Source organism: Chelonoidis abingdonii, chromosome 4, assembly GCF_003597395.2.
Source record: "Chelonoidis abingdonii isolate Lonesome George chromosome 4, CheloAbing_2.0, whole genome shotgun sequence".
Classification (NCBI taxonomy): Eukaryota; Metazoa; Chordata; order Testudines; family Testudinidae; genus Chelonoidis; species Chelonoidis abingdonii.
In genome coordinates this window covers 110,615,115-110,628,252 of record NC_133772.1, presented here as the reverse complement: position 1 = coordinate 110,628,252, position 13,138 = coordinate 110,615,115, and the positions used below count along the sequence as shown (strand labels likewise).

At 49.5% G+C, this 13,138-nt stretch overlaps 1 protein-coding gene across 1 annotated transcript in view; it reads left to right on the top strand.

Moving 5' to 3' along the window:
- Positions 1–456: 456 nt before the first annotated feature.
- The window catches only part of TMED10 (transmembrane p24 trafficking protein 10), a 20,691-nt gene continuing 8,009 nt past the window's right edge, over positions 457–13,138 (top strand). Inside the window, exons 1-3 of the mRNA XM_032801897.2 lie at positions 457–858; positions 6,255–6,375; positions 10,679–10,752. Of these exons, the coding sequence (XP_032657788.1) occupies positions 646–858; positions 6,255–6,375; positions 10,679–10,752 (408 nt within the window). The 5' untranslated portion in view covers positions 457–645. The remainder of the gene's footprint in view (positions 859–6,254; positions 6,376–10,678; positions 10,753–13,138) is intronic.

Here is a 13,138-nt window from a genome sequence, read left to right as displayed (position 1 = left end):
GGGTTCTCAATGGCCATGATATGTGGGCCAAGCAATGGGCTTCACCTGCAGCAAGGACGATTTAGATTAAATATTAGGAAAAACTTTCTAACTACAAGGGCAGTTTAAAAGCTCTGGAAGAGGGAGGTCGTGGACCCCCCATCACTGGAGGTTTTTAAAAACAGGTTGGCCAGACACCGGTCAGGGATGGGCTCCGTACATTGACTTGGTCCTGCCACAGCGCAGGGGTTGGACTTGCTGAGCGCTCCAGGGCTCTTTCAGACCCACATTTCTCTGATTCTGTCTGTCTGTCTCTTAGGGTCAGTCAGTTCTTGTCTGAGGCGCTCATTGCACTATTTTATCACCTGGTCAGCTTCAACTTTTAACATTACCACACAGCTAGTGCCGCCCTCCACCACAAAGTCTCCAGTCCCCTCCTCTCCCTAATGCCCTGCTTCCTTTCCCCTGCTTTCTCCCATACCCGCTCCTGCTCTCCCCCGACAAGCCCTCATCCCCCGGCTTTGTCCTCCCCCCGGGTCTCCCTAAAACACCCGCTCCCCCTCATTCCTCCTGTGCCCCCTCCTCCTCACACAGGCGGGCTGGCGGCGGGTCACATGGTGCGGGGGGTGGGAGGGAGCGCGGCCTGCGGGACCCGGATCCGCCGCCATGGCGCTGCCTGTACGCGGCTGCCCTCGGCTAGGCCAGGCCCTGGCCCTGCTCCTGCTGCTCCTGGGCCCGGCGCGGCCCATCTCCTTCCAGCTGCCGGGCAAGGCCCGCAAGTGCCTGCGCGAAGAGATCCACCGCGACACGCTGGTCACCGGCGAGTACGAGATCGGGGTCCCGCCGGGGGCGGCCAGCGGCCCGTCCGCCAATCTCAAGGTGCGGGGGGCGGCCGGGGCCCAGCCGGCCGAGGGCGGGGGGCAGCCCCGACTTGTCCGCGTGGTGAGGGCCTAGGTCCCCGTGGACAGAGTCCCGGCGGGGTAGTGGTTCCCCGGGTCAGGCCGGGCCTGCTCGGGTCGCGGAGCGGCGTGACTCGGCCCAGAGCTGAGCTCTGCGGGACCCACGGAAGGAAGTGCCTGCTGTTCACTCTGTGCACATGACATGTGGGGGGCAGGGAGGAGATGTGTCACAGCCATGGGGCCACGTTGAGATTCACTCTGTGCACCTGGGGTGGAGGGGTCACAGCCATAGAGCCCCCCAGTGTGCCATGTGCACAGAGTGAACCCTGAGGTGGATGTGTCACAGCCATGGAATCATGTTGAGGTTCGCTCTGTGTACATGGCATGTTTGGGGAATGCGTCACAGCCATAGGGTCACATTGAGGTTCACTCAGCGCACATGGCCATAGTGGGGAAAGGCTGACAGCTTTAGGGCCACATTGGGGTTCAGTCTGCACATGGCAGACTGGGGGATGGGCCACACCCATAAAGCCACATTAGGGTTCACTCTGTGCACGTGGCACACTGGGGGATGTGTTACAGCCGTAGGGGCATATCGAGGTTCAATCTGTGCAAATGGCACACTGGGAGGATTGGTCACCAGCCACAGGGCCACATGCAGCTTGATCTCTGTGCACTGAGAGGAGAGTGACAGCGACAGTGATGCTGGGGTCACTCTTCACATTGCACAGCGGGGATACAGATGGGAAGAGGGTTACAGTAACAGGGCCACACCAGGGCTCCCTCTCTGCATGTGGCACAATGTAGCAGGATTGAGGAGAAGGTCATGGAGATAGCATTATGTGGAGACTATTCCTTTCTTGCTGTTGCCAGGGGTATTAATGGCAGGTTTACTGAGGGGAGGGTGGCAGTTTGGCGCACTGGCGCTTGGAGGGCATTCCATATGAGGAAGAAAGCACAGAAGTGGGAGCACAAGGAGGACGTGAGGGGACGTGAAAGGGTTGTTGGAGCTGAGGTTAAGGCCAAGCAGTGTGTGCACGAATAATACACACATCCCATCCACATGACAAACTGCCATTCTAATGCAGCTTTGACAGTTTTGCTTGCATCCCACCCAATAACATGTCCTCTCTGGTGGCCACTTCTAACTTCACTGTCACCTCCCACCCAGCTGAGCAGTGGTGTCATCTTGTGAATCAGTTTGTTAGAGACACGCTTCTTCTTTCTTTTTAAATGTGGAATTTTCCCCACTAATTGTCCCTGCCTGAGGTCCAGAAGGCTTGAGAATTTGTGATAAACTTAAGTACAATATCTTATGAATCCTCAGGGCCAGAAAAAGAAGCATTATCCCACTGGAAAGGGAAGATTCCCAGCTTCACAGTGAGGGACACAACATCTGCCTTGAACTCAGGAAGGGCCCAGGATATTGGCCTTTATGCTGCTTTTAGGTCTAGAAAGGCTCTTTTACATCATTTTTTATTTTATTAAATGTTAGGCTCTAGACTTAAACTGCTGGAACTGCACCACTCTAGCACTTCAGTGTAGATGCCACTATAGTGACAGGAGGGGTTCTCAAGTCGCTTTAATTAATCCACCTCCCTGAGAGGTGGTAGCGAGGTCCACAGTTCAGCTTAACTACGTCCCTCGGGGTTTTTCACACTCCTGAGGCTAGGTCTACACTGGGGTCAACCTAAGATATGCACCTTCAGCTATGCGAATAGCATAGCTGAAGTAGGCATATCTTAGATTGATTTACCTTGCCATGAGGACGGCAGCGAGTCGACCACTGCTGCTACCCTGTCGACTCTGCTTCTGCCTCTCACCATGATGGAGTTCCGGAGTCGATGGCAGAGCAATCGGGGATTGATTTTTATCGCATCTAGACATGATAAATCGATCCCCGATAGATCAATATGGCGGGTAGCGTAGATGTACTCTGAGTGACGGAGCTGGCTCAACCTAACTTTTTAGTGTAGATCTGGCCTAAGCTTGCTCGCTCTCTCTGCCTCAGCTCTGTACATTCATTGCATTCTAGATTCATTGTAAGAAGGATGGATATACAGTGCCTTAAGAACTCAAATATTTCTGCAGTTGTTTTTCTGATAACGCATGGCACGTATAAAGCTCATGATGGTGTGGTGGATTACAGAGCCCATACGAGCAGGGTTTGTGCTTTGCAGCCTTTTCAGAACTGTGCTCTCCCCTCTGTTCTCACTCAGTGATCCAGTGTATCCTGGTTCTTTGCTTGCCCGTCCTTAGTATATCTGATTCCACTTCCTCTTCTGAGACTTCTGTCTGCCACAGAAAGCCAGGTCCCTGATGCAGCATTACTTTTGTGCTAGGGTTGTATTCTGGCTTTGCTGCCTTATGGGCCATTGAGGTTAGTATCACTGGCAGAGGGAAATGTGATTTATTTTATTAGAATGTTAAACAAGCTTGGGTTGAAGGTCGTCCCCACCTCCTTGCAGCACTTCAGGCTTGGTAATAGTCTGTGGCATTTCTTGTCCCCTTCCGTTGTCATGCAGGACTGCTGTGGCCAACGCTTGTGTTCTAAGGATGCTAGGTTTGGGCTCCTTTTCTATTGGGTGTGTTTGTGCAGTGGGAGCCAGGGGGTATTGTTTAGGACAGGATATCTCCAGGTGGCACCTTCCCCACAGCCTGGAAGGTCAGGTTGTCAGAGCAGCCTCTCAGCACTAGGTCACCAGAGTGTAGGAAGTTAGTAGTTGCTGTGTGTTGTATTGAAGATGGTTCCTGTCACCACGCTGGGCCCTGTGTGTTTGTGAAATCCCAGCACTAACAGTGGTACCGTCTCTTCCAGAGGAATCTGCACAATGTGCCAGCTGGCTGCAGAGTGGATGCTTTTGGGTGGATGACATCCTGCTTGGGCCTAGTCACTTGCGGCTCTCTCATTGTTTAAGCGGGCAGTGTGGGGAATTGATGGGCTGTTTGTCAAGACAGAGAACAATGCTTTGTTTGTAAGGGATGGCATTACTGTAAATAATGTTTGAACATTAAGAAGAATCCCTTTCAGGTTAGCTTGTCCTTCCATAAGAGTGTTGGCTGGGTTATAAGCTTCTTCCCCCCCACACCCAGCTTGATGGGTAATGTGTCTGGCTGAGTCTGAATAACAGGTATCCAATACCGATGGAAGCAGACAGCAGAGCTGCCACTCTCTGAAATGCTACTTCTGGGCACTCTACTTCTTCTTAGCGTATGCGCAACGTGCCTCCGTTGGCACATGATCAGGATTCATCACCGAATTTGGTCCACTGGTCGGATCATTAGCTTTCCTGGCCCTGGCTGGGTACTGATGCAGGGAGTGCGGTTTGAACGCTTATTCACCCCCTCACCCCCATCCCAGCATTCTGCTGCTAGTGTTAGAGACAAGGCAAAAAGGTAAGGCCTGTGTACCACACAACCTCTTCTGTGGAAAGATAGCACTCAGAGCTTCCCCCAGAGTACAGCAGTGAGAATCCCAGTTAACTTTAAAAGGCAGTACTCCAAATACAAGGGACCCTTTAAAGTAGGTCCTTTTCTTTGTTTCCTTCACCGGACTTCAGTGTGCGAACTCAATACAGTATCATCCTGAATAATTTGAATTTGGTTAATCATAGTTCTGTGAATGGTGTGCAGGATAGGCTAGCCAAGAAGCTGACCAAGTCTCTCTGCTGCTTGGATTAAGATGAACCTCTGAATAGGAACTGCAGTACCAAAGCAATGATTCACCTAGTCCAGCCTCCTGTCTCTGACACTGACAGATGCTACAGAGTTCCAAGGAAGGTGCAAGAAACCCCATAATAGACAATTATGAAATAACCTCCTCACAGAGGAAGTTTCTTCCCAACCTCCTGCCAGTTATGGCTTATACTCTTTAGCATGAGAGTTTACATCCATTATTATTTTTAACTTGCCTAATGAACCTGGTTGTTCTCATTATCCATATAAATACCTGAACCTCTTTTGAATCCTACTAAACTCTTGGCCTCAATGATATCCTCTGGCAGAGAGTTAATTAGGTTTGTTTTAAAAGAAAAAGTATTTCCTTTCAGTTGTAAATATGTTGCCTTTCCATTTCATTGACTGTTTTGTGTGTCTCTGCTGTGTTTTCTTGTCTCATTTGTAAGTAGCTCTGAAGATCTCAGTGTCTTAATTTGGAATACTTTCTAGACTTCTCATCACCTCAGCACCCCTTTATTTCTGCTCTGTCTTTTGAGATGGGGGAATCATCATATCTGAATAGCATTCCACATAAGGGCATACCATTGATTTATACAGTGGTGTTAAAACCTTCACTATATCAGTTGGCATATTTGTTTGCTGCTTTTTTTTTTTTTTTTTAACACTGCTGCACACTGAGAAGAGGTTTTAATTAAGCTATACACAGTGATGTCTTTCCTGAGTGGCACCTACCATTGTGCTGTCAATTAATGTAACTTTGTTAGAACCATCTGTAGAGTTGACTAATCTAAATAATTTTGTGATAGCAGCACAAATTAGCAGTTACTCCTTCTATGTATATAGTCTGTCTGATCTGCAGTCCTGCTTCTGAGCTGTGCTGTGAAGTGCCACTTCTATAGACCTTGGTACCCAAACATTGCCTGACTCAGGGCATATTGGCATTTGGATCTAATGGCGCACATTTGCCCCTTCTGCAGTTCTGCTGCTGGAAAGTCCGTTCTGTTTGTCCCTCGTTACCTCTCGCTGTAGGAGCCAGAGAATCTCTGTGCTTTGCTGAGCGTTACTTTGAGAATTTACAATCCTAGCAAGTAAGGAGATGCTAAGGCCTGGTCTACAATGGGGGGCAGAGTATAAGGATCAATATAAGATACGCAACTTCAGCTATGAGAACAGTATACCTGAAGTCGACGTATCTTAGATCGACTTAGATTGACCTACTTTGCATCCTTGTGGCTCAGGATCGACGGCCGCCGCTTCCGCATTGACCCCGCTTCTGCCTCTCGCCCTGGTGGAGTTCCAGAATCGACTAGGAGCGCATTCGGGGATCGATGTATCGCGCCTAGACCAGACACGATACGTCGATCCCCGCTAGATAGATCACTACCTGCCAATTCAGCAGGTAACGTAGACGTACCCTAAGGAGGCAATTAACAAGGATTCAGGGAATTAGACAACTTAAATTAGTCTGTGTTCAGGATGTTTTAAGTAAAAACTCAGTGAAATCAGATCCTAGAAGTCTGCTGTTTTTGCCAGCCTTGGGGAGGAGAGGAATTGAAATGGGGCAGATGGAAGCAAAGTGCAGCAAACCCTAAAGAGGGCCCAGGAAGAGCCTGTTAAGTTTGTCCATATGTCATTGAGGGACTGTGCTCCTGCCTGCATCTGTGCTTGAGCCACTCTTGCTGTCTGTCTCTCCTACAGATAACTGACTCATCTGGACACATCCTTTACTCCAAGGAGGATGCCACTAAGGGCAAGTTCGCCTTCACCACTGAAGACTATGATATGTTCGAGGCTTGCTTCGAGAGCAAGCTCCCTGTGGGTGAGTGCAGAAAGCTGCTCCCAGCCCTCCCTCTTCCTTATTCTTGGTGGAGTATGTTGGGTGAGGGGTCAAGGTGAAGCAATTTCAATGTCCAGTTTGCAAAGCACTTTGGGATTCTTCATGCCAAGAGGAATGGGATCTTCTGGGATGAGGAGTTTCGTGTTACTGGTGCAGAACAGCTGTTGCTTGCATTAGGGTTGGGGGTGAACTGATCCTTGCGGCTCACCTGCAGAGCACTGTGGGATTCTTCAGGCCCAGGCACAAGAGGAATGGGGTCACCAGCACGGAATTGTGGGCAGCAGGTGGGCATCCCAGAAGTGCTGTTCCCATGCTGCCTCTCCTCACATCTCAATTCTAACAGCACAGAGTAGGCTGATACCCATTTGTCCTCCCCGTTTGCCCACTTCTTCCTCCTCCTCTTTGATGGTAGAGTGTGGTCCCTTTTTTGGGTGCACCCTGTGGCAGCAGCCCTGTGCTGGGCTGGGAGCCCCTTCCCAGAGGGGTTGCAGCACCCTGTGATAGTTGCCTGTGGTTGCACAGGGTGTCTCTTCCTTTGAGTGATCCTTTGACAGAGGGAAGAGGAAGTGAGCTGGACGTCAGTCCTGCCCTTGTGCTGCAGGGACAGTTGCCTAATTCGCACTGGGACTGCCATTTCCTGTGAGTGTGACGCATTTGCCACTCCCTGCTGAATAGCTGGGATCACATTCAGAACAAACACCCTGAAAACCGCAAGCATGTGGGTTCCATCCCCAATCTGGGGAAGGCTGATCTGATCCCTGCTGTAGCCTTACTTCGACTTGGGGTGCTCACCTCTTCTCACAGTCTCTGCAATGGTTCCCCTTTTGTGATCCCATTCCTCTTATGCCTTATCTTATGGGATCCGAGAGAGCTTTATGGACTGGCCATAGAGATTGCTTCACTCCCACCCCCAACCTAAATGCAGGCACTTTGGTGTAGGATGGAGGAGCTGTTCTGCGCCGGGCTTAGGACTAGCTGAAATGGCAGACGGTAACCTAGCTTGAGATTTGGTCAGGCTGTAGGTTGTAACACTCTGATTCTTGTGCAATGCTGAAGATCCTGTGCCATGTTGCATAAGAATCAGGGTGTTATAACCAACGTCCTGACCAAATCAGGGCTTTGATTTTACTTCTCATTCAAGAGATGGCTCCTCCAGGAGCACGGTCCCCCATTGCTTTGGAGGCTTGAGTCTTTTGGAGTGGAAGGTCCTGGCTCCCCTGGAATGTCAGCTCTGGGGGAATTGATTGAATTTTGCTGAGCTAATTCAGTTGGACAATTCTCCCTGCAGCCCTGTTAAGGGGTTTCCTACTGGACCCCTTTGGTGTCTGTGAGCAGAGCAGCCCCAGCTGGGGCTGAAGCCTGGGAGGCGCTCATCATTAGCAGAGCTGTGGCTTTCCTGGGAGGGTGAGCTGGGCAGCAGGAACTGTTGGTGGAGAAAACGCAGAGCCGTTGGGCCAGGTGGGTTCTGAACAACTAGGATTTCTCAACCCCTAGCCACAGAAATGGGGAAGAGGAAGTGAAAGGTGGCAGATCAGTTCCTTGTGCAGGGCCCCAGGATCTGGGACAGGGCAGCTTGCCAGACATGAGGATCTCTCCTAGCAACTCCTCTGAGTGTGGGTGGTGTACATCAGGCTGTGTCCCTCCTCCTTTATCCATTTGCCCTGGTCTGACAATTATTGCATTACAAGGCTCAGGTCAGAATTGCTATTAAGGCCCGTGTGGAGAACTGGTCACAATCCCACCTAGCAATGGAACAGTAGGAGCTGGATTGTCTGGGGAGCTGGAGCATCACTTCACTGCCAAAGCCTGGGGCAGCGTCTTCCTCTCTGCCTGGCTCCCTGCGTTAGGAGCACAGAGCCCCTGTCTGTCTGGAGCAGCCTGTTTTCTTCCTACCTTCTTTTTGGGGAGAACAGCCCTTTAACAGCTTCGTCTGAGAGACACAGGTTAACTTACATGTTCCCCCTTTGAGCTGGCACATGAGTAGTTGTGTGGACCCTGGTGAAGTTGCCACAGGCCCAGCTACTTTCTCCCCACTTGTGAGTAGCTCCAGCAGCTATTCTGAAGTGGCCTGTGAAAGGCCCCATCTTCACGAAGGGCTTTGCAGGAGCTGGGCAGAGTGAATCAGGACTCCCAGTCTCTAAAACCCCAGGATCATTGATTTTGCTTCATGTCTTGACACCACCAATCCCTCAGCTACAAGAGGGAGCAGGGAGTTTATTGAAGGTCCTTGGAATCCAATGTGAACTATCCTGGGCCCCAGGCCTAGCTGTCTCCCAGGGGATCACCATCTGGAAGCCCCTGAAAATGTTAACCTCACAAAGTGCCTGCTCCCCACCCCTATTGCACTCACCAGCTCTCTCACTCTTCCTGCCACATGGTGGCTGTCCCTCATCTCATGCTTCAAGGTTTGTTGTCCTGTCCGCCAGGCTTCTCGCTCTCCTCAGCTCAGCCTGAGGGTCCCAAAACCCTACTCAAACTTCTGTAAGTTACATAATATGCAAAAAATCCCCTACTGATCTGCCTGCGTTGAAGGCCCTTGTGTGGCTGTTGTCAGTAGCTCCCCCTCTTCCCTCTCAGTCTCCAGATCTATCTGCATGACATAAACAAAATGTGTGGCAAATTGCTGAAATGTGAAACCACCAGGGTTTGCTGCGTATCATGGTGTCACTGGCAGATTACAGTGGTTTTTAATTCTGTTTTAAGGATCTTTCCTCTCTGTGTGAATTATATTGACCAATTTTTTAAACAAGAACTAGACCAAAAAATTCCACCCTGTGCAATCATAAAGACCTTCCCTCCTCCCCAAATTTGAATCCCGGGCTTTCAGATCCACAGCAGAGACATCTCTCGCTTGGGCTAAAGGAATACATTATAGTCAGTGTGGAACAGCCGCTAGAAGAGGGTGCAAGACACACACGTTGCCAGTGGGTTATACAACTTTTTGGTAGACAGCAGTAGAATGTTGGACAGTATGAATCCTGGATTTTGTTCTCGGCTCTGGGAGGGAAATGTTTGCTAATGGGTAGAGCAGTGGTTGGTTAGAGGCAGGATAGCCAGACACCTAGCTTTGACACATTCATTCTGAAAGCCTGTGTAGCTGAGGGGAATAAAGCTTGTGCCTGTTATATTAGAGATCTGGGATATTTTCTCAGCTCTGCCTGAAGTGACCTTGTGTAACTCTGCTTTTAACTTATTTGTAAATGAGGGGAATGATACCTGAGTATCTCCTTAGGAATCCTTGACTGTGCTTCCTGATAAGGACTCTGAAGTGCATAATCAGTAGAGGTGAGATTAGAACTGGTGGTGTCCAGGCACCTTCCTTTAGGCCAGGGGTAGGCAACCTATGGCACGCTTGCCAAAGGCGGCATGCGAGCTGATTTTCAGTGGCACTCACACTGCTTGGTCCTGGCCACTGGTCGGGGGGGCTCTGCATTTTAATTTAATTTTAAATGAAGCTTCTTAAACATTTTAAAAACCTTATTTACTTTACATACAACCATAGTTTAGTTATATATTATAGACTTATAGAAAGAGACCTTCTAAGATCATTAAAATGTATTACTGGCACGCGAAACCTTAAATTGGACTGAATAAATGAAGACTCGGCACAGCACTGCTGAAAGGTTGCCGACCCTTGCTTTAGGCTACAGGGTATTTGGATAGGGAAGATCTCTCATCTGCGAACACTTTCTAGTTGCGTGATGTGGTGGAACAGGCAGCTTGTTGTAGCTGAAATATGAGATGCTCCGGAAAATCCTGTATACTTGTGATCTTTTTCCCCTGCCCTCTCCCATATGTGGTAGTTGGCTGTAGCCCTGTGCCTGTTGCTTTAGGCTCCCCTGTTCTTCCTCAGCTTGTGTTTTGGCTGTCACCCTTCATATGTGCAATGACCTGCACCCTGGGGTGGCTGTTGTCTGTAGCTCTTGCTCTACTCATGTGTGTCTCTAGCCTATCTGCTGAGTGGAGGTGGCTGTGTCTCCTGCCTTGGGAAGCCCTATTCAGAGTCTGGGCACACTTTAACAGTCTTGGTGCCTGGCAGTGGCTTGTGTCCTGTGCGCTTAGTGCTCTTAGCTGCAGCTTGTTCACATTATCTCTGGGAGCCTTTCCATCAGCCAGGGTTCATTCAGAAGGTCCTGTGATTTTAAGCAGGACTGTGCTGCTTCTGCAGCTGGCTGGAGACTTGCCGGGGGAGGAGTGTTGTGAAGCTCTCTCCAATGGGTGGGGGTTGGTGAGTTCCTGGCAGCCTGGGAGCTGCACACAATGAATCCTTTCAATGCACTTCCAGGAACGGGGCCGATGCTGGACCAGCTCGTGATCCTGGACATGAAGCATGGAGTGGAAGCAAAGAACTATGAGGAGGTATGTCCCTTGCCTGCTGCCGGTACCTCAGAGCTCCTTCCTAGCAGTCACGTGATGCTGTGTTTGGATCTGGGGGTTACGATCGGAAACTGCTTTCCCAGCCGTGATGACAGCCTATCTGCAGCTGGGAGCTTCTATTAGCGTGTCATGTGGTAGAGATCTAAAAAAATCCCGGCTGCTCTAATTCTGAGTGGGCCGAGGCCCAAGAGGTAAGTTTCTCAGCCAGCCAGCTGGGGTTTAGGTATTGGAGTCAATAACAGGCTGACATCAGTAGTTTCTGTTGCCCCAACAGCAGGGAGCAATGCAAGGAAAAGGCAAAGCCTCCTAAATGTGAAGCTTTGTAATTTCCATTCACAGCCACAAGAGATGCTGATCCGCAGCCTCCCCAGAGGGGCAGCTGCCTTTCCAGGGACAATTTCAGTGTTTCTCACAGTCAGAAGAGCTGCCAATACAAATCTGCAGGTTGGCTTGAAGTGCTGAGGTATGCTGAGCAGTAGGCAGGGAGAAGGATTGTGTCAGGTGTTGGGCCTGGACATGGGATACTAATTACCTGGGACACTCACTAGCTGGTTTGGGGAGGGAGAGGGAAGGGAAGTTTGGTAGCTCTCTTTCAAACTGTTAACCAGGTTTTTTCTAAGCTTGTATTTTCTGGCTTTTGACCCCTGCAGGGCTGGTGCCTGGGAAGATCAGTCGTAAGCTAGGGAAAGCTCTTGTACGTGGTTAGTGGGAATAATAACTGAACACCACATGAAAGGATGTACCCGGGAAGCAGGAATTGTAGAATGGTCAGCAAATTAGGCAGGAGTTTACAGTGTTAGATGGCAGCAAAAAGTGTTAGTGCAGTTCTGAGACAGGTAGGTAAAGACCTCACATCTTGGAGCAGGGAGGGGACAGGCCCTCTCTGTGCTCTAGTCTGACAGCACTTATAATATATAATTTGGAGATATACCCATCTCCTAGAACTGGAAGGGACCCTGAAAGGTCATAAAGTCCAGCCCCCTGCCTTCACTAGCAGGACCAAGTACTGATTTTGCCCCAGATCCCTAAGTGGCCCCCTCAAGGATTGAACCTATAACCCTGGGTTTAGCAGGCCAATGCTCAAACCACTGAGCTATCCTTCCTCTGGAGACACTACAGCCAGTTTTGGGCATCTACCGTCAGGATATTAACAAATTATACTGAGCTCGGAGAAGAGAAAATAGGGATTGGTGGTAAATGTGTCTAGGTGGGACGATAACAGGACTATAATTGTGTGTATGTATTTAAAGATTAAGTATTATCCCCATTTTACAGATGAAGAGTGGAGGCATAGAGAGGGGAAGGGACTTTCCAAAGGTCATTTAGGAAGCCTGTAGCTGAGCCAAGAAAATAATCTTGAGTTCCCAAGTCTCAGCCTAGTACCTCGAGTAAAGACCATCCTTTTCCCTGCTGGGAAGTGAGTTAGGCCGTGAACCTGATGCGCACGGCTGGGCCGAGGCAGCACCCACAGAGAAAGCTGGAGGAGTTGCTCTCCAAGAAGCTTTTTGTCAAGTTACCCTACAGGCTCCCCTTCTCCCACAAGCAGAAGTCACTGCTCCTCCTTTCTGTCCACACTGCGGTGGACAGTGCTGACTCGCTGTATCTACCTACAGGTCAGTTTCTGCTCCCAGAGATTAGGCATTGAGAAATAGACTCAGGCTCAGAGTTTGCCCCAATGTTACCACCCCAAGGTGTATGCTAGGCAGAGTATGGGTGCGCAGCATTCCTAATTGCCCCCCTGGCAAAGCTTAGCATTAAGACGAGAGGGAGCTGTGCAACTGTCTGGTGTTTACTCAGTATACAGAATCCTCCTGCCACTTTGTGTCCCTCACTTGTTTTAGGAGAGTAACCAAAGGAGAAGAGACAAGGAGAGGTGCTAGCAGCTGGAGTGGCGGAGGAGAAGGGTCTTGCTCAGTCCATACAGTCAGGCTGAAATAGAACTTGAGGCAGCATTCCCATAATATTAGTAGGAGTGTTGTAAGTAGGACATGAGAAAAAATTATTCCACTTGACTAGCATTGCTATGGCCTCAGCTGGCGTATTGTGTGCAGTTCCGGGCACCACACTTCAGGAAAGATGTGGACGAATTGGAGAAGCCCAGAGAAGAGCAACAAAAATGATTAAAGGTCTAAAAACAAGACGTAAGAGGAAGGATTGAAATATAAATGTTTTTGTTTAGTCTGGAGAAGAGAAGACTGAGAGGGACATAAGTCTTCAAGTACATCAAAGGTTGTCATAAAGAAGAGGGTGATAAATTGTTCTCCTTATCCACTGAGAACAGAACAAGAAATAACGAGCTTAAATTGCAGCAAGGGAGATTTTAGATTAGACATTAGGAAAATTCTCTAACTGTAAGAGTAGCTAAACA